At 34.4% G+C, this 27,777-nt stretch overlaps 3 protein-coding genes across 3 annotated transcripts; 2 read left to right on the top strand and 1 right to left on the bottom strand.

Annotated features, from left to right (window-relative positions):
* Window positions 1–7,171: 7,171 nt before the first annotated feature.
* LOC147075929 (cytochrome c oxidase assembly factor 5) lies at window positions 7,172–10,409 on the bottom strand. Its single transcript, XM_085942251.1, has 4 exons — window positions 10,301–10,409; window positions 10,068–10,203; window positions 8,202–8,303; window positions 7,172–7,468 (listed from the first exon to the last, which is right to left on the bottom strand). Exons 2-4 carry the CDS (start codon window positions 10,170–10,172, stop codon window positions 7,427–7,429), a joined length of 249 nt encoding a protein of 82 aa, XP_085798377.1. The 5' UTR covers window positions 10,173–10,203; window positions 10,301–10,409; the 3' UTR covers window positions 7,172–7,426.
* CysRS-m (cysteine--tRNA ligase-like protein, mitochondrial) lies at window positions 10,403–12,705 on the top strand. Its single transcript, XM_085942250.1, has one exon. The coding sequence runs from the start codon at window positions 10,551–10,553 to the stop codon at window positions 12,108–12,110; it is 1,560 nt and encodes a 519-aa protein (XP_085798376.1). The 5' UTR covers window positions 10,403–10,550; the 3' UTR covers window positions 12,111–12,705.
* Window positions 12,706–13,351: 646 nt separating this feature from the next.
* LOC147075927 (transmembrane protein 39A) lies at window positions 13,352–23,344 on the top strand. Its single transcript, XM_085942248.1, has 8 exons — window positions 13,352–13,711; window positions 13,933–14,286; window positions 15,144–15,283; window positions 16,000–16,098; window positions 17,027–17,252; window positions 18,314–18,453; window positions 20,080–20,302; window positions 21,200–23,344. Exons 1-8 carry the CDS (start codon window positions 13,463–13,465, stop codon window positions 21,440–21,442), a joined length of 1,674 nt encoding a protein of 557 aa, XP_085798374.1. The 5' UTR covers window positions 13,352–13,462; the 3' UTR covers window positions 21,443–23,344.
* The last annotated feature ends 4,433 nt before the right edge of the window (window positions 23,345–27,777 follow it).

Raw genomic sequence — 27,777 nt, 5'->3', positions numbered from 1 at the left:
GGATTCGAACCACCGATTGTTCGGTTATCAGCCGAACGCACTACCTTTACGCCACAGTGTGATACTGCAATCATGACGATTATACAGTATAATATTATAGTTTAGAATTGTTCCGTTGCCTAGGCAGCGAATTTATTATTGTCGGCCATTTGCAATTCCTTACGTAAACAAACGATTAAACGACAGAGTGACAGTTGGTACTTTAAAAATAAAAACAACGAGAAACCATTATATAATTTAGTAATATAAGGTGAGTCGGGGTAAGTGTGACATAGAATTTAATGAGATGAATTTCAACCTGGTTCATGATGAATAGGTATGTTTTAAACAGTTGAAAACTTTACCATATGATCTACAATATCATTACAATTAATATGTACAGAAGGAACCCACTGTATATCTTACTATAATACGACATTTTAATATTTTTTGATTACTAGTCAGTTTGTTACACAATATTGGGGTAAGTGTAACTAAATTCACCATTATTCCAAAAGTTCTTCAAAACCATAACGTATTACATGCATAGAAAGGTAATATATCATTTAATGGATATTGATTCTTAAATTAAAACTTTTGTATAGATTTTCAACAAAAATGATCTCTATCATTTTTTTGTGGTAAGTGTGTCATACTAATGTATGAAGAGCTAGTGATGTCCCGAAACAAAAATTACGTTTTTTATTAGGTAGGTACTTAACTATTTAATGTGGTTATCTAAGCAACAGGAGTGGTAGGTAAATCAATCAAAGGCTTTTGAAGATTAACTTATAATTTTATTCGTCTCGAAAGAGCACAAATACAAAGTATACAATACAGGAATCCAGAGTAACCCTAAAAATAGTCAGTAGTTACATGACAAAGGCGTAAGCACTTACAGTAAAATCAAAACGATAAAGAGGTTTGTCGATTGTGTGCGGCGTGAGAATAAGTGTACGAAAGAATGAATTAAATTTGAAATGTTATAATAGCTTCACCAAGAATTAACAGGGTAAAACACGATTTTTTTAGCTCAAAACAGTGAGCATTAACAAACAGTTGATGAAATTTAATATACCTAAGATGATTATGTTCGTATTATTACAAAATTAAATAAAAATCAGCAAAAATAAAATGTGGACACAAATTGAGAGTAAGATATAAATTAATAATAATTAATACACAAAAACATTAAATCTCTAGTAACGTAGTAAGGGTCTCATTCTCGAATCATTCTTTCGTTTTTACTGTAGTTACAATAATTATTCAAGTTAAGTGCTTACTTACAAAACTATTTATTCTAACTAAATTATTTCGAATTGCAATATTTGAAATTGCATGACAAGGTACCCACTGAATATTGTAACCAGAAATTTTTGTTTTGAAAATTATTTCGCCTCTTCGTCCAGTTGATGGTTGAGGCAATATGCAGATGATATCCTCTTCTTTCACTTCGTAAATGTCTTCTACTCTTGGAAATAAAAACATAGTTTCGTTTTCTTTTTTAATCGTCTTAAGTTTTCGAGCAAACTTTGTCAGAATTCTGTCATCTTGCTCAAGTTTTATTATAACTCCGACAAAATGTTTCACAGTTTTTTTTGTAGCAAATTGTACTACAATCAAGGCCTGAACAAAAACGATGCACGAGTGCGAGTGAGAAAGTATTCGGCACCCTTATAATCTCTGCGACACGCGCCAGAGTAAGATAAAAGGTCTACATATTTTTAAGTTGGTTTCCAAAAATATCGCCGGTAAATCGTGCTGAATCGCTTCACGTAGCGTGTTGTTCGTGTTGCTAAATTTGCTATTTTTTGTGTTAAACATAAAGTCAGTGGTAAATATTTTTAGTTAATTAAGTAGGAAAGGTGGTTCTGCATGTTGTATTAAAATATGGTAGCCGTACTGATAAGCAAGAAGACGGTATTACGTTTCATAGGTAAGTTGATACATGTTCGTGACAATTTATTTGTATATTATTATTTATTTTAATATCAGTGACCTAGTGTTTCTTTAAAATAACTTAAATTATGGATATATTTACCTAATTGGTTGCATTTTGACCGCTTAAAAATACTATATAACGTAAAAAAACAGAAAATTATATTTTAATTCTGAGCGTCTAGTGCGAGCACTTTCGGCGAGCACTAGCGAAATGGTCTATGGTCTCGAACATTTATAGGCGAATGCGTTCGCTCGCCCACAAACCAAACGCACGGCACGTAGCTTCATTTAGCAATGCAACGGGTGGCGTCTATATGTATCTATAGTCTATGACTACAATACATTTTCCAATCTCTAACATTTCTGAATTAGATGCAACTGCAGTATCATCAAACTGATCAAACATTGATATATTAAGCATATTAATTGAAGGATCGTTTTCCTCATCGCCGAGAAAATCATTAATATAGTCTTGCATATTATTTTCGCTTTCGTCACTTGATGTCCATGACAAATCTTCTTCTGATGACATGGATTCGTGTTTTTTTTTGTTTTGATGTACTTTTAACGGTTTCAATACCTTCTTCTGCATGTTAGTTTTGTCTTGCAATGGCTTTATTTTCTTTTCTATTGGGACATTATTTTTCATTCGCTCTATATCATCATATAACATGTAATCACTTCTGCTCCTGGGGATAGCATTTTTCTCTTATTCTTTATAGGCGCCTTACTACTGATAGAATTCAACAAAAGTGTTTCAAACAAAGTTTTTTATATATTTTCTGCAGGAAACTTTTGTAACAGTGGCATTTCTGTTAAACTTTCGGTAACTTCTTTATTTGGTAATTGAACAGCTTTGCAATCCAGAATTATAGGCTTAGAAGAACATTTTTGAGTCGAACGGTCCCCATACAAATTGACGATTTTTTTTCTTCTTCAGAAAATTCGATTTATATCGATTTTCACGAATTCGAAATCAAATTTTCACAGTCCCTTGGATTTAAAATTATCTAGGTTATACTGGTATACAAATTCTTACATATAAACATTCTATTTCAATTACGAACATTTTCGATCTTCGATACTTTGATCGATATAAATAATGCGTCATGTCCCATCACTAGTTAAAATATTGACTTTGCAAATTCATAGAAAATATATGGGGGAAGTGTGACACAATACAAAGGCACGCTTACCCCACGTGTTTAATTTCGTGGGGGAAGTGTGTCTACTTGATTAAAGGTTTCAAATGCTTATAATTCAGTAAAACGATAACACCACGTGAAGCAGCGTATCAAAACACATATACTCACCAATTTTTACAACCACAATGTGCAGATTTCCGTGTTTAAAAAAATATTTTAGTAACAGCTACCATCTCACTCGTCGACCTCAAAATGTCGTCTGGAGAATAATCCATGTAGTCACCTCAAAAAATATGGTATCGACACCATTTCTGATTATTTTTATAAATCGGTGACTTTGCTATCACCTTTCCATAGATGGCATCATCCAATTTGTAGTAGATACTGAGATATATTAGTAGCTACACTTACCCCAAAGTTACACTTACCCCGACTCACCTGAAGTGTATAGAAATAAACTAACGGCGTTCCAATAAGCGGTCCTTTTTCTTGAGTGTGTAATTTAACAAGATAATTAAGAGCTAGTCAAAGAATCTAGTTTATCACAAGTTTTGTTTTTGTTTTGTTACGCCAAAGAAGTATAACTTCTAACGCGCGTACATAAGTACACACACTGATTTTATTTAAGTGAATTAACTTTTATTGTTTACTTGAATAGCAATAAATTGTGGCTTCAAGTCCAAAAGTCTCATTTTCCTTATCAGATTTAAAAACCAATTTCGTAGATAATCATTACATACAGAGGTGCGTTTCCCTAACTCAACATGACGCAACCGATTCGTGAGAAAATTTAAAAGAGGGCCTCCGAAAAGTTAAAACCATACATACATCTTTGATGGGAGATTCCGTAGTTTTGAGGGTCGTAGAGACATTTTCACATAGTATGATTTGTAAGAAAGATGACTGTTTCAATTAAACCATGTTTCTATAATTATTTATAAGTACATACAAAACAAAAATAAAATTGTCGAAAGCATGGATTTATTTAAAAATTAAAATTTTATTGTCCATTTTGTATCGTAGGGGGTCTCAAAATCAGCCATTGCGTCGGGCCTCTACGTCACTAAACGTGCCACTGCTTACATCCATAGGTACTTTATTTTCTAAGTCTCTTCCAGATATAGGATAATATGGATAAATCTCTGTCTATTTCTCTCCAATTAAAAAATACAGAGACGTCCAGCGGGGGTAGGCAGGTTATGCGTTGCATTGGCGACGAATACAAATATTACAACTTTCGAGAGCAATGGGAGTTTTCCTTGAAGCAGACGATGTTGCTTCATCAACATGTTGAGGAAATAATGTATTTTTTTCTACAAAATGATTTTTTATAGTGTGTATATACATGAGATGTTTTCAAATTATGTATATTCAGTATATAGAATGTTACTTTCTCAAATCTTGTGTCTTATTCGTTGAATAAAAGAAATAGCTTATTAAAATAATCGAGCCATAAAAAATACCTAATACTATTAATACATATTGTGAGAGTAAGTTTCGTGGAAATGCTCCAATTCTGTTTTGGTCTATTCGTCTGTTAAAGATACCCGAAAATACATAATACGATAGGTAAGAAGGTACCTAACAAACTTACAGGAAATTTGAAACTAAAAATTAGTGAGGTCGGCATTCAAGTCCTCAGGGGGGTCACTGAGTAAAATGATAAGTAATACATTTTTAAATGACAATATACGTAGAAGAATTTTTTTTAAAGTAAATATTTATATATTTTTAGAGCATTGGAGCGAAGCTCAGGGCAGGAGCACGGAGCAGTGGAGAAATGGGGTTTTACCCGGAGTACCGAAAGTTTGTAGTGCTCCACTGATGTTTATTTATTATTATTAAATTTTCGCCCTAAAATCGCAAGCGGCATATCGAGTCGTATCCAATATGCCCACTACCCAACCGAGTGTCAAGGGGATATTTTCAGTACTAAAATTAATTCTAAGTGAGAAGAGGCAGATTTGAAGACGATTTGCTGCCGAAAATTTTGTTTAATAGAATAATGAAAAAAACGAATAATAAACCGTGTTTTAAGAATACTTATTTTTTAACATTTGTATACTTACATTTATAATACCTATTAAATTGTTTGGTGATGGCACCAATTGGAGGAGAAGATATAATGCTGAGCTCTACGGGCTGTACGAAGATTGCAGTGCAGTTCAATCAATCAAGATTGGGAGACTGCGATGGCTAGGTCATGTGCACCGTATGAATGACAATGAACCGATGTCCAGCAATCCAATAGGACGTATAAGAAGAGGGAGGCCAAAGATTCGCTGGTTAGATGGAGCTGCTGCCAGTGACTGCCGTATTCCGGGGGTACCAAATTGGAAAGCGGCCACACTCGATAGGGACAGGTGGAGGGAGCTGTTGGAAGAGGCCAGGACCCACACCGGGTTGTCGCGCCCCTGATGATGATGATGATTAAATTGTTTACCCGGAGTGGAGCCGACCCTGGAGCAAGTATTAGGTCCCAGAGCGGAGCAATTCAAAAAACTTGATGTACAAAGAATAACATTTTTGTGGAATACTGACCCATTTCTATTGAGACTTTGGAAGAATGCTTTTCAGTTTTTTTATATACAACTGCAATGCATTCGTCATAGTTTCACGATTTAGAACTCGTCAGTAAGATTATTATTATGTATTTTAAAATATATGTTGCGTTAATTATTTGATTTGCCACCTTTTGGTGTTACTCTTTCTATTACCAGGTATGCGACAGTATTTTGGATAATTTCCTTTCAATTGGTAATTTCAAGAGTGATATAAAATATAAATACCTATTCATAATTATTTTTGTAGCTGTTACAGTCGTAAGCCGTACCCAGGAGACTGGATTTCTCATACTCTATGTATGGGACTTTTACATGTTGCATTCGGTATGTTGAACGTGTACCGGTATGTGAACTGCACGATTTCCTTCTGAAAGATGGTCCAACCGAGTGAAAGACGCTACGAGTCTGTCAATACTTCCAGCTATACTATTTAGTACACTATACTATTTACACCCACGGTGGCCGCGCGGCTTAAGTGTTGGACTATCACGCCGTGGGTCCCAGGTTCGAATCCTGGGTCTGGCAAGTATACATATTGTTTTTCAATTTGTGTGTGAGTCAGGGTATGGACCTAATAGGTTGAGCAAGTGGCTAACATCCATTTCTCGTAAAAAACAAAATCTGTTAATACAAACCTCTATGTGGAGGCCCATATGATCCTATTAGAATCGGACGTGGTCGGAAAAAAAAACACATTTTAATATTTTCTGCAAATTATCTTGCTACCTATCTGGTTGTAATTTTAATAATCATTTTCTTTTTTTTTTTGAGACCTGCTGTAAAAATAGTTTATATAAATTACACATACAGTAAGTACTCTCTAAGTAATCCGCCACCCCAAAAACCAGATAAGTGTCCAATTACTGAAAGCGGAGGATTATAGTGTATGCATACAAAATATGGTAAAAATTAAAACAGGTATTTCATAAAAATAGTTTTATTTAAAATCAAAATCAAGTATGTACTAAAACTAAATTATACATATTTATAAACTAAGTTTATTAACTAAATATTAAACAGTAAATCACTTGACACAACCAGTTGTTCAGTGAGGCAGATATTCTTGAATGGCTTAGGATTCCTGGCTTTCCCTATGACCAAAGGCTTCAGTTTGTCTGTCCCGGTTGCATTGGAGCACGGCATAATTGTGATGCCGTCCTTGGGCACATTCCTCCCTGGTACATTACTTTCTTCGTGATAAACGTACGTTTTATGAAGGAAAAGTTTCCAAAATGAACCCGTCTCATCTGCGTTGTATACTTGCACGCGGCGGACTACTAAATTTGACAATTGAATACCGGCGAATCATAGAGCTTGATTTTGTGCTCTCAACTAGTAAAAATAACGGCGGATTATAGCAGTTGTCGGATAATCGAGCGGCGGATTACTGAGAGTGTACTGTAATATGAAACAGGGATAGAAGATCTACTTACAGGTAAGGTTTCGGAAAATACAAATATTAATATTATATACAACCTATTGATAGAATAGAAATTGAAGAATGATGATATTTTTTTATTTATACTGAATAAAAATCCATAATACAGTTTTACATAATATTTTATTTATTAAAGACTATTTTAATTTACAATTATTGTATCATTTAGGAAAAATGAATCCTTTCTAAAGCCTATTACACGCTGTCGACTAGTTGGTTTGCAACCAGGTTAACAGCCACCACGAGACAGAAGAACGGAAATCAGCGTTCACACGTGTGGATACAGTAACCAGTCACACTTTTTAGTTGCAGAAACTTGTTGATAGTGCGTAAGAGGCCTAAAAGTACTCAGTTCTAAATCAGTATCCTTTGTGACCTCTGAACCTTGTCCGGTTGTCTAGCTGTAAGTAAAATATTAACATATTTTTATAATGATTTCACTACAGATCAAATTATACTTGAACAACAATTTCTATTAAAAATTCAAATTATCCCATCCAAAATGTCCCGAATATAAAGCAAATATGTTACTATTTACCAGTGGCAATTTGGATTCTTAGTTCAATTAAAACAAACAATAAAAGGATTTCAAGTTATACACATTTAAATTTTTATTAAAATCGATGTCTTTTAAAATAAATATAAAAAATATTAAAACCATGAATTAGTCAAAAATCTGTAAGAGGAAAAATTGAAAACTTAATAAACTAAATTTTAATAATAAATATGACCAAAAAATATAATGTAATAATAACGTAACTCTGTTAAAATAAAAAATATTTTTCTTTTTAATGTTTTCAGATACATATTTATTGATTAATACAGTTGAAATTGTAAATTATCAAAAAAATGCCTCAAATCGCAAGCTTCGTATTTTTCCACTAGGTGCCTCTGGTGGGTAGTAGTATCCCTAAATTTAACAATTTTAAAAGAGATCTGAATTATTATGAAATTGCTACATGATGATATTAATTAGGTGATGAATTTTATTACTGTAATTTTGAACATGATTATAATTAATTAATATTCCTTCCTAAATTAATGAATCTACATATTTATTATTTTATGACAAAATATCGAAAAAGACCATTTTTGTTGATCAAGATTATCATTACAATATGAAAAGTTACTCACCAGTGACCTTTTACATTCGTAAAAGGCATTTCTTAGTACAAAACATTCATTCGGTACGGAGTTGTGATGAGTTCTTAAACATTCTCTTGGTGTTTTCTTATCCTGCAATAAATTTATAAACTAATGTGTATTTTTAATGAATTAATTATGAACACAAGAAAGGACAGTAATAGCTGAACACAGCCATAGGTAAGATTGGAAATAGAATTTGAAAAACATTTAAATTGCCGCTCTATAATTTTAATATACATTCCGCGCAAATCACATAAATGAACTCATGCATAATAATTATTGCAACCTTTTCATATTGTCTTTGTTACATTTTTATCACTTTTAGAGCCATTCAATATTCGACAGTAAAGTTCATTTGGTTCTATCTCTTTGTATAGAAAAAAATGAATACTGACTGGTATTACTCAAAAGAAAATTGAAATGAAAAGTGAAAAGAGTGTGGCGTTGTTGAAAAATATAGCTTATGCCGGGTACTCATTCTCTTCTTCTTTGTGTGCCATTTCCGTTATCGGACGTCGGCGATGAATTTGGCCATTTGGCCCCTGTCCGTCGCTGCTCTGAATAGGGATGGAGTGCTGAGCTCAAACCAGTCCCTGAGGTTCTTGAGCCAGGACGTTCTTCTTCTACCAGGGCCTCGCTTACCGGAGATCTTCCCTTGAATGATGAGATGTAGAAGGCGATACTTCTCGGGATGCCGCATGATGTGGCCAAAGTATGCCAGTTTCCTGGTTTTTATTAGTTTGACTATTTCTTTGGTCTTTTTCATCCTTGACATCACCTCGACATTTGTAACTTTGTCCTTCAAGCTGATACGAAGCATGCGCCTATACACCCACATTTCAAAAGCTTCAAGTTTTTTGAGAATCGTTTCTGTGAGCGTCCAAGCCTCTACTCCATATAAGAGGACCGAGAAGACGTAGCACCTCACCATTCTAGTTCTGATTCCTAGGTGTATATCATGACTACAAAATACTTTTTTTAGACGAGTAAATGCCACCCTGGCTTTCTCGATTCGGCATCTCAATTCCGTGGTATGGTTCCAGTCATCATCCAGAGTGCAACCCAAGTATATAATGGAATGTGTTCTCTCTAATGGGACTCCATTCACTCATTAGCGAGCCGTAACTATGACTGTTGCAGATAAAGTAATCAGTATGGACGACAAATAATTAGTTCGCGATCCTAATAAATAATTATTTCGCATCTAGACTTGGTTACAGTATCTGGAACAGTTACAGCTCACTAATGAGTACCCGGCTTTATACCTCTCTATCAATAGTAATAGCCCATTTACACATGCATGAATTTACTGGTGGCAGATATAAACACATATTATCATGCATGTTGCAAAACTGCATGCATGGATCAAAATGTTCAGCGGTTTCTGAATTTTCACGCGATAGTTACAACTTGTATGACATATGCGCATGCGCAGTAGAGAACGATAGTGGGAGAGCATTTTAACGTTTACCAATTTTCACAACCTGTCAAATAGCACCATACAATGACAAAAATGCGTCTACAAAAGAGACGCAACTTGCACAATAATACGTGTTTATGCGTGCAATTACTTGTTATGGCTACGATAATACGTACTGTCAGCAGAAAATCAATGCACGTGTAAACGGGGTATACCTAAGTACCTAAGATTCGCAATTCCACAACTAACAGCAACATTATTCCTCGAGTTAATCACTAATGGTCAATGTCAATGATACAAAATAATGAGAAGCAAAAATAATTACTCTGAACTACCTATAACAATATAGAGTTTGTTTACAATCCAAAAATTATGGTGGCAATGTTGTACTACGTAACCTAAAAATATGAAAATTGATTTATGGAGCTATTTACTATTTTACAGCAATCCGTTTTAAGGAGACACTTCTTAAGATCAGCTCTCAGCCCAGAACATGAAGATACATCCTTGAGGGTCTCGCCTTCCTCTTCATATTGCATTTTAGCTGGTTCAAGTCTATCGATTCTGTCACTGTAAAAATAAATTAAAATGTCATCATTCATAAAGTCATTATTACGTTGTTATTTATCATGACATTTTTTTCGTCTATTACAAAATAATCACTTGCCTTATTCAGATATTCAGCTTTCACAAAATATAAAGTCAGGTTATAATCAGTAGGTATATTTTCTTTGTTTTAAACAGATTTTATTTTGATTCTGACAGTTGAATTTGACACTTTGACCATAGACAAAAGATAATAAATACTTTGACAGTTGCATAACCTAGAAAAAATTCGAACCTACCAGTACAGGATCGACTGTCTAAAATGATATTCAATTACAACATTTAGTGAAAAGAAATTAAAGCTATATAAAATGAAGCTGTTGAGATTGTATCTTCCAAGAGTGTGCTCGCGATCATATTCACAGCATATCGAATCAAAGTCTTCAGAAATTATCGAGTGGCAAAAACCGCCAGGCATTGATACTGGAATATTTGTTTACAGCTCTATAACTAAGAAAAACATTCCTTTGATTTTAAATAATAATGTGGCTACCTGGTATTCATGCGGACCTACGGTGTACGACTCTGCCCACATCGGTCACGCGAGCTGTTACGTAAAATTAGATATTGTTCAAAGGGTATTAATGAATTATTTTAATGTGGATTTGGTAACGTCGATGGGTATCACAGATGTCGATGATAAAATCATAAATAAGAGCCTAACTATGGGTTTGAAACCAAGTGATATAGCTATCAAATATGAGCTAGAATTCTGGAGAAATATGGCACAGTTAGGCGTTCAAATGCCTCACATTATTACAAGAGTCACCGAGCACATTCCAACCATAATAAACTTTATTAAAGAAATCGTCAAGAAAGATATGACATACAAAACTTCTGATAATTCTCTGTACTTCGATACTTTAAATTATAATAACTATGGGAAGTTTAATAAAAGTGAACTTGATGAAGAGAAAAATACCGGTTCTGAAAAGAAGTCATCGTTAGATTTTGCATTGTGGAAAGGATATAAAAAAGGAGAGCCGTTTTGGGAGGCAGAATGGGGGAACGGCAGACCGGGATGGCACATAGAATGCTCTGCCATGGTAAGCCGCTTATTTGGAAAAACCGTCGACTTCCACGCTGGAGGAATCGATCTGCGGTTCCCACATCATGAAAACGAAGAAGCCCAGTCGTGCGTGTATCACGGTCACAATCAGTGGGTCAACTATTGGATACACGCTGGTCACTTGCATCTTACTGGCGATGTAAAAATGTCCAAGTCGCTGAAAAATACAATGAGTATTGATGATTTATTGAAGTCGTATAGTGCCGCAACGTTTCGGATGGCTTGTGTAATGTCTCACTACCGCTACCACATGGAGTATAGCGATACCATGATGTCCACAGCAAACGCAGTGCTAATGAAATTTAAGTCATTCATCGAAGATTGCAATAACTACACAAATCAACCAAAGACTTTCACCTCTAAACGGAACTCTAGCTTACAGTCCGAATTGAATCAAACCAAAACAATGGTTGATGCGTCGCTCAGGGATGATTTCAATACTTCAAAATGTCTGACATATCTGTTAAAACTATCTACAGAAACAAACAAATTTATAAAGTCAAACGACATTGAAGATAACTTTGATCCCATTACCGTAGCTTTGATTTCAACGCACGTGGCCAATACGATGAAATGCTTTGGTATAAATTTGGATAAGCAAAGTTCTGCTGATGAAAAAAATTTGAATGCCATAGTAGATGCCCTCGTTCACTTTAGGCAGAATGTACGGAATCGGGCCAAGGAATTAAAGGATAAAAGCCTATTTACGGAGTGTGATAATGTTCGAGACATTTTGAAAAGTTTTAATATTCAAGTAAATGATCAACAAGGCAAACCCGCTTCTTGGATTAAGATTGAATAGATGTGTTTTCCCAAAACAATCTTAGCAAGTGTAATTATTTGCTATGAAAGAAATAAGACATTAATTAGTTACTTAAAACCACGATGGTAATATAATTACCATAAAAACCTAAATTGGATGATACTTTTATAATAACAAAATACTATTAGTGCCTATGTAATTAATAAAGAAATCTGCAAACTTATTGAATTTTTTTACCAACTCTTCAACTTGATTTGTAATAGAAATATTCAAAGATCTTGGACTAAAAGATAAGAGGTAGAAATGGTTTTCTACAACATCTTTGATAATATTACAGTGTATATTATGGTAGTTGAAATTTGGAACATTAATATGATTGTATTTTAGTATTATGGATTTCTTGTATTATAATGATTATACTTATCTACATAAACTTGTGGAAAAAATATAGTAAACAATATCAGATTCAATGATATCTTATCATTTTCTTGTGTTTGCAAAATATTATGATAACATAATTAATAATAGCAGCCCATCTACGTCTTATCATGTACAGTGAATTTATTCATGTTTAATATTCATAATATTATGTTTCCATCAGTTATTGTTATTTTCTGAAATATGAAATGTTATTCCTCCTAAATAATATTGGTTTTATTTCAGTTCACTTGATCAATGTTATTAAAATTATTGTTTATTTCTGTTTTCGCTCGATTCAAAAACCTATATTCTTTTGTTTTATATTCTGCACCTTCATTCATAATTTTTTTATGGAACTTGTAGGATTAGAGATTGGAGTCGAGCAATCTTCAAAATTTTGTTAATGTAAGTTCCTTAAAAAAAATATTTAAATGAAATAATTAATTAGCATTATGAATTATACAATTTCATCATAATGATTTTTTTAAATACATATACTAAATAATAATTACAAATATGTACCATAAAGGTCTTTCTCCAATGCAACTATTATTTTTAGGTTGGCTATTCTGTAAACCCGGGAAAAGTGTACTGCCAAACAAAATGTATTATTTTCCTTAGTCTATTTAAGGAAAGTTAATTTTTTATCAATCCTCGTGACACATAAATAAATAATTGATTCATTGCAATGGTAATAAAAAAAAAATATTTATCCGTAATGTATAAATATTTAGCTGGTATGCTTCGCGTTTGATTCTGATTTTTTTATTACTTTACTGGAAGAAGACCATAAACATAAATTGGGAAAAATCCATCGAACATTGGGCAATTTCAAAAATGATCTTCATCTCATCTCCCTCGCACTTCCCCAGATGAGGCGTTTGTTGTGACTGCTCTGAGTTTTATGTTGTGAACAACGTGTCTGTGCGCCGATGAGAATTGTGTTTTAAAAACTTTTTAACATGTGAGTGATGAGTTGTACGGAAAATGAAAGCGGACCTCTTGTTAAGTATATTTTACCGGCGATATTCGGCGGGTTAACGTTGCTGTTGGCCAAACGTTGGGCCAATATTCAAGCGCCTCACATATCGACGACCGGAGTATCGAGGCGGCGTCGTATCGTCAAGGATCCGCTCGTGAAACGTCCCCTAGCGATTACGAGCCCTAAAGTTATGACTCAAAGCTCCAACTCCAAAAGGGTGGAATCCGTCGTACGAAAGGTAAGCCAAAAACCTATCAAAATTCATTAGTATCACTCCTTAAAAGTCATAATGTATCCATAATGAAGTTAGCCACGTATTAAACGTCAGATTTTAACATGGTTTATCAGTTGGTAGTATAAACAAATCACGATGGATTTCTCCTTGATCATTATTCCGCGCTAATTAACTGCATGTGTGTTGTGTTTAATAAATTAATTGGCTGTAATTGATTATTGCAGAGTCCTGCGCCGTATTTGCCTCCGGAAGAAGATAACCTGCTTATTATGCCTCCTGGAAATCGCCGTCTGCCTCGAAACACCCGGATGTCACCCGCGATAGTTTCTGTCACCCCGCTGACAAATGACTTCGCGAAATGCAATTTTTCGAATTCGTCAGGCAGTCCGGCGGCGAATCTGGGCTACGACATCCCATTCGCGCCCAAGCATATTCCGTTTCCGAATATTCCGCACGACGGTGACCTGTTGTTCGAAATAATGATGTTCGTATTCACATCTCTCGCTGCTGGCACACAGTTCTTGAACCTATATCGGACTGTATGGTGGCTGCCGCATTCATATACTAGTCAAACAATGGTAAATATACTCAAATTCTTTACTTATAAATTACCCGTTTAAATGTACCGACAATACGTACCGATTTGAAGGCACAGTCCCGGCCAGTTTGTCATTTTGTCCTGGTTGTTTAGAAAACATTGAAAATCGCAGCCTAGGAAAATGGCAATTAGGCAACACGAAATCCCGACTTTAACACTGACCTAGCACGTAATGTTGCAAGTCTGTTACGCAGTCGCCACGCACACGTGACTTCCCAGTTTGAAGTACAATGAATCGAATACGAACCGGAGTAACTAGGACCAAAACAATATAAAAATGTGGGGATACTCAGATGAATATGGTGCCGAGGAAACTGCGGAGCATGTGATGATCTGTCCGGTCATTGCAACCAGCTAGCTCCACCATCGATGATATGTTTGAAGCCGGCAGAAAAGAAGAAGTTCCATTATAGTTGCAAATCTTAAAATATTTTTTTTCCAATTAACGATACATATTGAGCTAGGTATTTCTGTTCGTATAAGTTCATTGGTAATTTTTTTTTAATATAAGATTAAATTGCATGAATTGCGGATGCGTTGAAAGTGCATAACTATTTTAAACTCATATACATATTCTTGACATATTACATGACACCCACGATGGCAGCCCTCGGCCTATAACGCTATGGGTCCCAGGTTCAAATCCTGGGTCTGGAAAGTACACATCATATTGTTTTTCAATTTGTGTATGAGTCAGAGTATGGACCTAATAGGTTGAGCAAGTGGCTAATATCTATTTCTCATAAAAACAAAATCTTATAAAATATTAGGATCGGACATGGTCAAAAAAAAAAAAAAAATTACTGTCAAGTTCTAAAATGCATTTATCTTTTCCAGAATTTTTATCTTATCGACCGCCATCTTGTACTATTCATAGTGATAGTCTTGGGTCGAAGACTGCTGTTCTCGGTGTGTAGTGTGGCTGTGCAGGCAATCACGCCTGTCAAACTACTTCCACTCATGACACAGATACTCCGGTTGGTATTCCTCATAAAATCCCCTTTTATATTAACATAGGACTCATATACATTAATACCAGTTGCTTCATTTCTACAATGTTACAATGTGGGTAGAGTTAATTTTTAAACTGCATTTTATTTGTATGTAGCAATATTTAAATGGGCACCTACAGATACGTTAGCCGAATAGAACAACAATGCTGTAAGGACTTGAATATGATATTTCAATAATACACTTTATCACAATGTAGGTGAAGCTAATTTTTTGGTCACATTCATCTGTTCTTATTATTTATGAAACAGTGAAGTCTCTTATGAGCAGGGTCTTTTAGTTCTTCAAAAAACATCTTTTAGGCGCAATACACACTGACTAGCTTGAAAATCAGTTCATGCGGTATGAATAGTATTGATTCTGTGCATGGTTTAGCATTTTTTTTATACTACATACTTCAGCTGGATTCATGCAAAGTGCTTTGAATAATGTTACTTAAATGCTATGTGTGAGCACATTAAATTACATCTGAATGCCAACAAAATAACATTGACGATGTCTGTATGTGAGACCCACCTTTTAGTGCAATAATAATAAATAATTCTCAAAACACAAATGTTAAACTTGCTACAGATGAATCTACCATTCGAAATGGCTAATTTAATAGTTAGTAAAATTTTTCAGCTTTGCTTTCATTTATAACAGCTCCTTCTGTTCGTTACCGGTGCCAATTTTCTTCCAGATTTCTGGTGCTGGGTTTGGTGCTGGGCGCGCTGGGCTGGTGTACTTATCATTTGGTCCAAACGCATGCCATTCTCAGCATATTCTATTTGTGCTACCCGTAAGTATTGACAGACGTACGCTTGATTCTTCTAATTTCAGAATGGTTTTTGGATCCGATAGTAGCTATCAAATTGAATTGACAGAAAAACTCTAAATATTGAGACTCGAGTCAATTCTGGGTTTGCGATCCTGGGATCCCACCTGATGACATTGTGATCTCTTCATCCTGTTTCATTTTGCCATACTGGAACGAGACTAAAAAAATCATAGTTTTGAAATAAAGAGCCGCTTATTTGATGCTTGCATTCTGATTGATGAAGGTATTTTACAGCAGTGTGTCATGGCTCTTTATGAACATTCAGTGCAATAGAAAACCAAACTTAAAAATAGCTGCCATAAGGATTGCTGTCATTATTTATATCATTATCAATATTATATACAACTGATATATTACCATAAATAAATAATTTTTTTTGACCTTGTCCGATCCTAAGAAAATCATATGGGCCTCCACAGATTTTTTTTTTGTTTTTACAAGAAATATATGTTAGCCACTTGCTCGAACGGATCCGTACTCTGACTCTAAACATACATTGAAAAACAATATGCGAAGCCCTAAATTCGTGACATTATCGTTACATGATACATCTGTTTTTGCCTTGCAATTGATTTTTTTTTGAAATACCACAGTCTGGTTCCAGTGGGTTTAGAGACAGTTAATTTATTGTAACAATTAACCGCCTCATTACGTAATTATGATAAACTACCGTCGATAGCTGCCTTGTGCATAGAATAGACCCACAGGATGGCGATTTCAGGATTAAATTTGATTTTCATTTGACCTGCTAACCTAAGCTGCCACCGTATCGATGAAGTAGAAGAGTACATGCACCGCACAGTAATTCACATGTATTCATGTCTTCGATAACCCTATTTTTTTATTATTTATTACATACATATTAATAATAAAATATGAAATGTCACAGGGCATCAGTGTACCTTTTGTTGTTTGGAGCGAAGGCGGCCCCCCTCCTGCAAGTGGAGGGTCGGGGATCGGCGAGGGCGCCTCACTGCTGCGCGGCAGGCGCCCCTGCGGTCCGCAACGAAGTGGAACTCCTCAAAGCTGACTTCAACGGGCGGCTCAAACAGATTATCTTCAGCTCTGTCGTCGGGGCCTATTATTCCAGTTATGTGCCGTGGTGCTTTGCTCAGGTGAGGCCTTAATGCTTTCAAATATGACTAGTGATATCATATCCACATATTCCTTCACCCTATCGTACTTTTACCTAATAGCATGGACTAATCACGGTTCTTGGGAAATCAGTCATAGTGATTTTTAATTCAATATCGCTGTGAGTTCATACCAAAGATATAGAAAAAAACCTTCAAAGATGAAAAGGACCGCTGAGGATTATTTGACTTTGTGACTCTTCCATACAAAAATGGCACTTAGCCTAAGTGGAATTTAACTTTGCGTAATCAAGTAATTAATGCTTTGATTACAAAACACAAAAGCCGACTGCCAAAATTAACGCAATTTGTGAAGAATTTCAGAAATGTAAAAACTTCTAGTTAATTTCGTCGTAATTAGATAAGACGCACATGCCTCAATTGCTAAAAGCACATTGGCACAAATCCATTGGATTCAAATTATTTATGTTCAATAAAAAATGTAGCATTCTCAACTCTTGGAAAAATAGTTTATTTTACAAATTCATTTGCAATTAATAATTATTATTAACGTATTACTTCAAACTGAAAAACTTTCTCGGCAAATTATTTGCAAAATTAGTATTTAATTAGTTAACGACTACGACACGCTTATTCGACGCTTGCATTCTGACAGTGCTGCTTTACGGTAAAGAATCACGGCACCTTACAACAGTACACTGATGTTTGTGACAGGTACTAGGTGGTATGTATGACTTAGGAGATAAGAAACGAACCATGCAACCTCATCATGCTGAGAGTGAAGAGGTGACGTTGGACTTGGCTCGGTCATATTATGCTGCGGACGCTATAAGAAAATTTCAACCTGATTAGCCTGTTCTTCAAGCCAACCGGTTTCCGGCGTCCTAGAAACCAGCTAAATACTATCCACAGAGTGTTTTTTTGTCTTATTCATATTTATAATTTCTTATTGAGATAATTTATTAAACATACGGGCCGGGCCGCATGTTATGTTAGTTTGGTTAACTATTTATATCGCAAAAATGTATGATTGCCAACCGTCAAAGGTTTTTTGAATTTGAATCATTATATATTTCTTTCAGCCTTTCCTGTATTATGATGTATATCGCGTGATAAGACACCTGGCACTCGTGTGGCTGGGACTGTTTACTCAACACGCGACGCATTGCCTCTCGGCCAGATACTGTGATCATCTCCACAAAGCGTCGCTTCATCTCGGCAGGTAATGAATTGCTCATCCTATTTTAAAAACTTATACCTGAAACAATCAAGTTATCGTCACAAATGTGTGTAGTTTTGGTCTCTATCGATATGTTTTGATCCAGCAGCAAAAATCTTTGCTACCTTTAACTCTACTTTACCATATACAAATACCAGCTTCGCTTTTATTTGGATTCTATTTCCAATCTTGATTAACCCGAAACTGATAAATCACTCATCAAAATGAGATAATAACTGAGCTGAAGCTGAGCATCTGATGTAAATATTCTTATATTACGTGAAAATAGCCCATTACCTGGAAAAATTCCCCTAAAGGAGAGGTTTTCCATATACACAGCGCTAACATACCAATGATTTGAGTTACCCCATCTCAACCCGCCGCACGGCAGCCTTCCATGACGATAAAAACATGTCGGAATGAAAAGATTTTCGAAATAAAAAAGATTTTTTTAAGACGTTTTTTAAAATAAAAGAGAATCTTGACTTGCTCTGCCATCATTTATCTTTACAATGTCCTCTGTACCCGTGTACTGAAACTCTGCCGAAACAGAGTTAGGAGATGAAAGTGACGAAATCTAAGGAGGGATCGGAATTATTCTGTCCTCCATATGACACAGAAAATTTTTCAAATGCCTGAAAGTAATAACATACAGCCGCCATCTTGGAAAATAGTGGATGATTTTTAGTTTTTCAGCCATAACTCATTAACGACTGAAAATATTGAAAAATGTTTTAAATGAAAGTGGGAGAACATTGTGCAATCTGTATAATATATATGAGGCGTCTAATTACAAAAAGGGACAAGTCCATAATTCAATATTTTCGGGAAACAACGTTTTTATATTTCATGCTTCAATTATTTGTTTTACGTGAGATTATTTTTTCCGTTGTATTCTATGTCGAAATTAGAATCAAATGGCAATTTGTTTGAGCCGATAAACTCTTAAATGTAATAAATATAGGCAAAATAAAATTGGACATAGCGCTACTTGTACCTCACTTTCTAATTTATACCGCATAAGGCACATATTTCCGTGGCACTGTTATGAGTTTACCAGATGCTACAGTATGGGAGACGCCCTTTTCAATATTGAACGTTCCCTTATTGGTTGATTTAAACACGCGCAATCAACCAAGCGTTAAATAATATGAAACTCGGACTATGCGCTTTTTGTAATAAATCGAGACTTAAAATATTTTTTTTCGTAGGGTTATGTCGCGTTTTGGAATTGAATTTATAGATCAATACATATTGTGTAAAATTATTATACAAAAAATATGCGTATTTTTTTCTCGAATTTGACCAAATGTGGACTTATCGCTTTTTGGAATTAGACGCCTCATATGTATATATTCTTTTTAGTACTACAACAGTCCATGAGGCCCAATGAGTGAACGTCTTAAACTTATAATTTGTAAAGTCCACAATATGTAAAATAAATGAATTGAATTGAATTAGTGTTGTGAAACAGTGGTGTAGTAATAGAAGTGATAATCACGTAAATATATTGTGACCTCACTGGACCACTATGGTTGTTCTATAACTTCCAAAACCTGCCAAAAACTTTCCATGCTTATATTTTTTTGCATATGTGATTTTTAAAAAGAAATTCAATTGATTTTGCAGATGGGTGCGTGGAGGTACAATTCCCGCCAGCCAGGCTAGCTCGTCACAGACTACGTCGCCTAACCAGCCTTTAACGGGGGGCTCACCTCCCTCGGCAGGCCAGTGGTGCCACAAGACTCTTTGGGCGGCCGGGAGCTCCGTTCGGCACGGACGCTCCGTCTACACTGCATCCGGCTGCATGACTGCTGCCGAACCTGGGAATGAGATGCATTCCAGATTTTATGTACGTTAAATCTAGACTTTTATATAAATATTTTTTTTTCACAAGGTATTTCACAATAGTATATCCGATAAAAAATGTGTTGCAGTGGCGAAGGGTGGTGGTAGGCTGTGGAGATCTGACATAAATAGTGCATACTAAACTTTGTCAGTCATACATATCTGTGTTCATTGAACTAAGACTACAATGTGTAGATAGTGTTTGTTAGTTTATTCAACTACACCCTGCCTAATCCAAGCCGTAATAGATAATAGTCAAAAAATATTCTGTATGGTTTAATGACATAATTTTAGATATTTTATAGATAGAAGAATATTTTTTATTGATTATGGTTTGGTTTAGGCAGGGCTTAATGAATTTAAAAAAACTAACTAACAACATCTGTAATAATATGTATTCTTAATTCAACGAAAACAAATAAGTATGACTGAAAAAGTATGCACTATTTTTTCGGATCACCACCCATAGCATACTTAAAGTATTATGGTTTTGTTTAGGTAGGAATTTTAAAAATTAATTTATACGGAAGGGAAGAAATTTGTATTCTTGGTTCGATGAAAACAGATAAGAATGACTAACAAAGTATAGTGTGCACTATTTATCCACAGACTACCTCCGCCCTTCGCCACTGATAAATTTAATGTAGCAGGCAAAAATCAGCAGAATGTGAAAAAAGCTTACTTTACAAAAATAACTCTATATTCCAAATCTGTTTTTTTTAATGAAATTTTCGAACGCACTTCTACTATATCTATGTAGTTATGTATCTAGTTGATTGTTCCTACATGGAAATGGTATATAATATGTGAAGGGCAGATTCATGTATCCTCCGTATGAAGTCACTTAAAGGTTTTCTTGAACGTCTGGTTGAACCATTCTAAAACATTTTTCTCTCTGCAGTCGCTATTTCACAACCCTTCAACGATGCTCTGCGTACTGCTGTGTCTGCAGATCTCCCTCGTCCTGATGCAACTGTTTCTACTGTTCAACACGACGGAGTGGCACCACGTATTATCGCTTGCGTTACTCCTCTTCTCCAATTACTACACCCTGTTCAAACTGGTTCGGGACTACCTGGTCACGTGGAAGGTCTACCAGGCCGAGTTCACCATCCAAGACAAAGCGTCCATAGCCCCCACTTGATTCAATTGAAACCCTTAACTTGGCAACACTCAATATGTACGGTACAATCGACGGTGTTATCAATTCGGATTATTAAAACTTTTTAATAAAGATCAGTTTCCGTGACCTGGGTTTCATCTTTTGGCATCTTCAAGCTGTATTTATAACATGTTCTTATACATCTTTTTGAATGTTCTATACTTCTTACGTTGCCAAAAGGCGAAACCCAGGTTGCTAAAACCATTATAGAAAAGTACGCACAAAGTTTTAATAATTCAAATTATTAACGTTTTAGATAATATGTATACTTGCCTATGGTATGTACCTATAAAACTGACAAAAATAAAAGTTTGTTAATGTTTGTACCAGTGGTGCACAATCGTGGGGGGTGCATGCGGGAAAAAATATGCGAGATAAAATCCTAGTATGTCATATAGTGAAACAATGTATCCTTGAACCTGGGGAGATGTGATTTTTTCTAATGGTTGCTATTGTGAACTGTTATTACACCAGCAATATTGCATCGCTTTCTTTCACTCAGAGCTCCTCCAAGTTTTCTGCGAAAACTATTGACGGTTTGGTTTATAATAATCATCAAGGCTAAATGCTTTTATCCGTTAATGTATCTTTTAAGATTCATCCTGCTGCAACAGATATCATTGATATGCGTTCTGGTGTAGAGGTATAATGGTGCGTGGCATATATAACAATGAATGTACGTCAAATTTTGAAGTCCGGTTCAGACCAACATGCATCTGTATGAAAACTCCATTTTTTTGTATTCAGCCATGGATGGAAAACGTGTGCAAATGTACTGATCGACAAGCGTAGCCATATTTGGAGGAAAAAAAATACTATTTCATTAGAAACAGCAACGTGTGGTCTTGTGGAATGTTGTTTTCATTAAACCACATTGTGGACAGTCTAAGTTACATTTAATTCGATAATAATATTTGCAAATATGGATTGGCAAGAATAATGGGAAGTGGGTTGCCTTCTGGGTGAGGGTGTTACAAGATTTAATTCTCGAATGTGGAGAAATACGGGATAAAATTAAACACGTGTTAAAAATGTTATTTAACGCCTGTATCATAAAATGCATTAAGGTTTGTCACGTAAATGAAAAGCGCGTTTAATATTGGTAATGTTTGAGAAGATTCAGGCGGGTTTTGTATTTTTACATATTAGCCTGACCGTCATAAAGTCGTAAAATGAAATGAGCTTCAAAGCCTTGGACCATGGCGTCTGGCTGTTCCATTTCTATCTCATTAATCTGTTCTGTGATTATACACGTGCATTTGTGTAGTGCGAACATTTTGCAAACCATTGTATAAATTGTTTACGGCCGGGCATATTATGCATATTGGTCTCGACTAAGCTTTATGCAACAAAGGATTAGCATTGTGTTCAAAGAAATAATCTGTACTTGATGAAATTAATTAATGTATCCCCAAAAAATTCCATCATACCTTGTATTGTTACAAAAACTTTGCAAAATGGATTGGCTCCACTAATGTGTATCACTGATTTACAGTAATACCCCATTAATTCGAAATTGGCAGGACTGAAAAAATTCGAATTACGAAATCCAAAATGTAAATGCAAAAAAAAACTTGAAAAAAAATGGTCCTGTTTCCAATACAATTTTTAGTGAATATTTTGATTTACGGCGAAATTCGAATTAACTGTGTTCGTAGTAACGGGGTTTTACTGTGGCTGTATAATGTTCATAAAAATGTCATTGTTTGTAAGTAGAAAAGGGAATACCCGTAACAATTGTAAAATTCGGCGTAATTAAAATTTATGTTAGCTTTTCTGATTGTGTGCATTCGGAATATACAGGACAATGTACTGATTTTAATATTTGCTCGCTTTTATATTATATAATGAACCATACCATTAAATATGGTTGTTGATTAGGCTAATATATTTTTTATTACACCCTTTTAGTCTTACAGAATATAAGGATAAGAGTGGACGAACCATAAAGATTGCTGATATTCCTATAAATTTTTCTTCATTCAATTATTGGATCGTAATTCCTCGAAATTAGTGCAATTATCCGTTACTGATCACTATCATCATGAATCGTTTAACTGTTGTCTGTCGTAGATAAAAGGTTTAATGTTATATATAAATACGACATTTATTACTATTTATATCCTATCTTAAATCAATACAAATACAACTAAATCTGTATTTATTTTATTCCTGGGATTTTTGGTTAAAATATGATAGCTGTCAAATTTGTATTTTATACTTTACTCGTCTCGAACGGAAGATTCGCATGGACACTCATTCTAAGCGCTAATTATTGATACTTAGTGACATTCTATGCATCTCGGCTCAAAATGGTACCAACAAGCAATTTCGCTAAAGACCTGTTTTAAAATATGTATATATTATTATTCTAGAATGGATGGAATGTTTTTACATGAGAGGAGAATATATTCTAATGGCTTAGGATATCGAAAGTGACAGGAATGAGTTTGCAACAGCCTTCATCTTTAAAAAATTAAGTTCGATTCTGTTTGTTATTTTAACTGCTTTCCTAACTTCAATTTTGAATTGCTTACATAGTATAGCTTTTTCAGAAGTGTTAATGAATATAGACTGAACTGCAACAGTTCATATTACTTATAGTATTACCCCGTTTACACATGCATAGATTTACTGTGCACAGTAATAAAATGTACAGGGAAACATGTATTATCCTGCAGTTGGTAAATTGCGTGCATAAATCAAACAAGTTTGGAAGGTTCCAAATTCAACGCGAAAGTAAGATTATTTTCGATCTGCGCCTGTGAAGTAGAGCGATAGGGGCGAACATGCCGATAAAAAACGAACTACTTCTTTTTGAGCTTAATCGATTTTCAATACGACCTGTCAGATAGTAGTATAAAATGACAACCTCGCGTCTCGCTTATTCTTGAAGAATGAGATTGGAGAGATAGTCAGCACTTTTACGTGTAAACAGTTATTGTCATGATAGCTTAAAATACGCACTATTGAGGATAGTAATTCTATGCACGTGTACAGGTGCTTTATTTCTTATTAGAATTATTAAATGCGAGTGCTATAGATTGAATGAATGCAAGTTCCCCGCTGAATAAATTAAGTAAATCGGCTTCAAAGTTAAATATGCGATTGTAAATTCTGTTTCCAACATTCTTGAAATGAGGTCTCATTCTCAAATGGTCCTATACTACTTACTATTCCTGGGAATGTAAATGATTTTTCATTATGTTCATTATTGTTTTAAGTATTTGAAGGAGGACAAGTCAGGTGATAACGTTCAAATTGAATACATACATTGATATGAAAATAGACATTTTATATACCGTATTCATGAGATATCATCAAATAAAATAGAAACTGCGCATCAATTATTTCAAAAAAGTTATGAGTCGCTTCGTTGCCAAACCCGCTCTGGGCGATTTTTCAATAAATTTAGTTTTGAATGTACTGTACGTATCTGCTATGTATATCAATAGGTCTACCAGCCTATCAATGTGCGAGTTTTAAATTCCACCCTGTTCCGTCAAAAAATGAAAATATGAATATTGACTGGTCACGAAATCCGCTGTAGGATAAATAACAAATTACTAAATTCGCTCTACATAGCCGACCAATAAGACGTTGCGATTCAAACCATGATTTTTTGCATACGTTTAAATTGCCGTACAAACGTCACCACTGCTAGCATCAACATCATCGTAAATTTCACAAAACACTTTTTCGCGATTTATCTGACCTCCAGAGTAGTTTTAGCGACTGATCGACTCATATATTCATTAATTTCATATTCAATCGCAAAGATGACGTTGCAAATATGTGTCATGTGTTTTGTTAAAATGGGCGTCAAAATGATTGAGATTATTTAAAATTACTGGCTCATAAACCTTCTACAGAAGAAGTCAGGTGGCACCTAGTCCATGTTACCTCGTTAATAAGAACACAGATAATTTGAAATTCGCCGTAATTCAAAATTTTCGCAAAAAAAAGTCCCTTGAACATTATTTTCATATAAAACCATACCTTTAATTCGAATTTCGTACTTCAAAATTATTTCAGAGTCCTGGCATATAAAAATAGTCAACGTAAGTACACTATTTCATGAGCCAGTCATTGAAAATTGTGACAGACTTGTCGTAAAACATCATAAATTATTTATTTTAAGGTAATAAAAATAATCCTGACATTTTATGACCCATTAACACACACGGAACCGGAAATTTAGTAGGCACATCTACGATCGTAAACAATATCGATGAAAATCAAAAAAATCTTTTTTTTTAATTTTAATATTTTTTCCCCATACATTTCATAATTCGTAATTTGAATTTTTTTTCGATTTTCGGTCCCGTGGAATTCGTATTAACGAGGTTTTACTGTAGTGCTTTTCTTAATTTGCCATGAATATTTAAAAGTTATTTGCTATAATTGAACAATAAGCTCTAATTTAAGAAGTTCTCAATCGAATGGGAAAAGACCGAGAAGTTCTGCGTAGTATCAAAACCAGACAACTACAGTACTTCAGCCACATTACGAAAGCACAATTTACCAACTTGTTATCCAAAGAAAGATCAACTAAGTGTAGCAGAGGACGACGCTGCGATGTCATGTCTAAAGAAACTCCGTTATTGGCACAATTGTAGCTTCACTGAATTGTTCCGGGTAGCAGATGACAAGGCAAAGATCGCTCTGATAGTTCTGACCTCCGCTAGGGGATGGCACGACAAGAAGAATGTTAGCCATTATTTTTTAATATGTTCATATAAAGGTATTCAAATTCACTAAAAAAATTAAAACATTTTTTTTAATTTTACAGGTTTACGACTTATTTTGTTGAATAACCTTTTTTGGAATATTTCCACATGATTTCTATTTTATTTCATGTATTCATATTATGTAAAGTAGTTTCCATGTTTGAATCTTGTTTCGTGATGTAAAAACTGTTAAAAAAATTATAATATGTCACTTATACTCATATTTATAATCCTTGATACCTAAAATATTCTGTTCGATCTAGCTCTAATTATATTCTATATAACGATATATTATGTAACATAGTATTACGTGATCTGTAGAATACGTCTTGCCAAGTGATGGGGTCATTAAAATTGATTTTTGTCCCAATGGCATTCTCATCGTAAGTAATGATAAAATAAATGTAACATATTTATCACTTTCGACGTAACTTATTGCCATGCATTTATTATTTTAGAAATAAACAAATTTTCTGAATAATTTACTTGTTTCATTTTACCCTACCTATATAATAATGGTTGCGATTTTTGCAGTGTACTGTAATTTTAAGATGCTTGTGGATTACGGATCTAGGGGGGGTTTAAACAGTGTTTCAATCCAGGCACTAACATTTGATGTTGAGAGGGCTAGCGCGCTGGACCTGGTTCGGTGTTTATGCACTCACGCAATAATTGCGTATAATTACAATTATTGTAAACGGATGGTGGAAAGTTCGAATGCCCATGTTCCGCATTATACATTTCAATCTCTTTGACTATAGGGATAAAACAAAAAAAATCAAAGCCAATTTTAAATAATATAATTTATTTTTATTAACATATCACATAAAATTACTAAACTATAATAAAAATAATTTCAACACAAAGATATTGTCTAGTAAATTAATTACATATAAACATGTCGGATGGCTCTCACAGCATAATTTATATTATGCGTTATTTTTTCAGTTCAGTCAAATAAAAACCGCCAATACAAACTTTACACTATCAGTGTTGTTTTATTTCAACATAAGTGTGTACTTTATTAAAAAGGAGTATGAAGAGGGTTTGTCTGGAAAAATCACATGCTTTTTCTATCTGTATTATCCAGAACAATGGCTTAATGATTGGCCAACAACTATTCCTTATAATAAAGTCAGTTAAAACAACCCTACTTTCTAGATTCCTATATTATGCTTTGCAATTAATTGCAATCAAAACTGTATTTTTTGCATAATTTATTTTTAATAAAGAGATTCTTTTAACAATTTATTATTGAACAGATATGAAAGATCTTTATTGAGACGTCTAATAACAAAAACTGATATGTCCACAATCCAATTATGTTTTTGTGCATCAAACGCAACTTATTTCTATTGTATTTTATCTTGAAATTGAGCAATATGTATATTATTTCTATTGGCTGATAGTCAGTCATAATAATCAGTTTGAATTTGTTTTTAAACATTTTTTTCATGTGATTTTATTTATTTAAGAAAGTGGACATAACAAATCAAAATTCAGGACGTTCACAACATGAAATTTACATTATTATAAAATATTACTCTCACAAGAGAGAAGAAAAAATAAAAAAACGAAAAACAATTT

The sequence above is a fragment of the Rhyacophila brunnea genome, unplaced genomic scaffold, assembly GCF_057557595.1.
Source record: "Rhyacophila brunnea isolate RB1 unplaced genomic scaffold, BYU_Rbru_1.0 scaffold_14, whole genome shotgun sequence".
Classification (NCBI taxonomy): Eukaryota; Metazoa; Arthropoda; class Insecta; order Trichoptera; family Rhyacophilidae; genus Rhyacophila; species Rhyacophila brunnea.
The sequence above is the reverse complement of the archived record's forward strand: the minus strand, read 5'-3'. Positions and strand labels throughout refer to the sequence as shown.

What these genes read in the sequence shown, in the direction of transcription:
- LOC147075929 (XM_085942251.1), bottom strand. Translation starts at nt 10,172, where the DNA reads ATGCAATATGAAGAGGAAGGCGAGACCCTCAAGGATGTATCTTCATGT. An exon ending in AAACGGATTGCTGTAAAATA is followed by an intron (nt 8,304 to 10,067) that starts GTAAATAGCTCC and finishes AATTTATTGCAG; the next exon opens with GATAAGAAAACACCAAGAGA. An exon ending in ACGAATGTAAAAGGTCACTG is followed by an intron (nt 7,469 to 8,201) that starts GTGAGTAACTTT and finishes TTTTACTTACAG; the next exon opens with CTAGACAACCGGACAAGGTT.
- CysRS-m (XM_085942250.1), top strand. Translation starts at nt 10,551, where the DNA reads ATGAAGCTGTTGAGATTGTATCTTCCAAGAGTGTGCTCGCGATCATAT.
- LOC147075927 (XM_085942248.1), top strand. Translation starts at nt 13,463, where the DNA reads ATGAGTTGTACGGAAAATGAAAGCGGACCTCTTGTTAAGTATATTTTA. An exon ending in TGGAATCCGTCGTACGAAAG is followed by an intron (nt 13,712 to 13,932) that starts GTAAGCCAAAAA and finishes TGATTATTGCAG; the next exon opens with AGTCCTGCGCCGTATTTGCC. An exon ending in CTCATGACACAGATACTCCG is followed by an intron (nt 15,284 to 15,999) that starts GTTGGTATTCCT and finishes ATTTTCTTCCAG; the next exon opens with ATTTCTGGTGCTGGGTTTGG.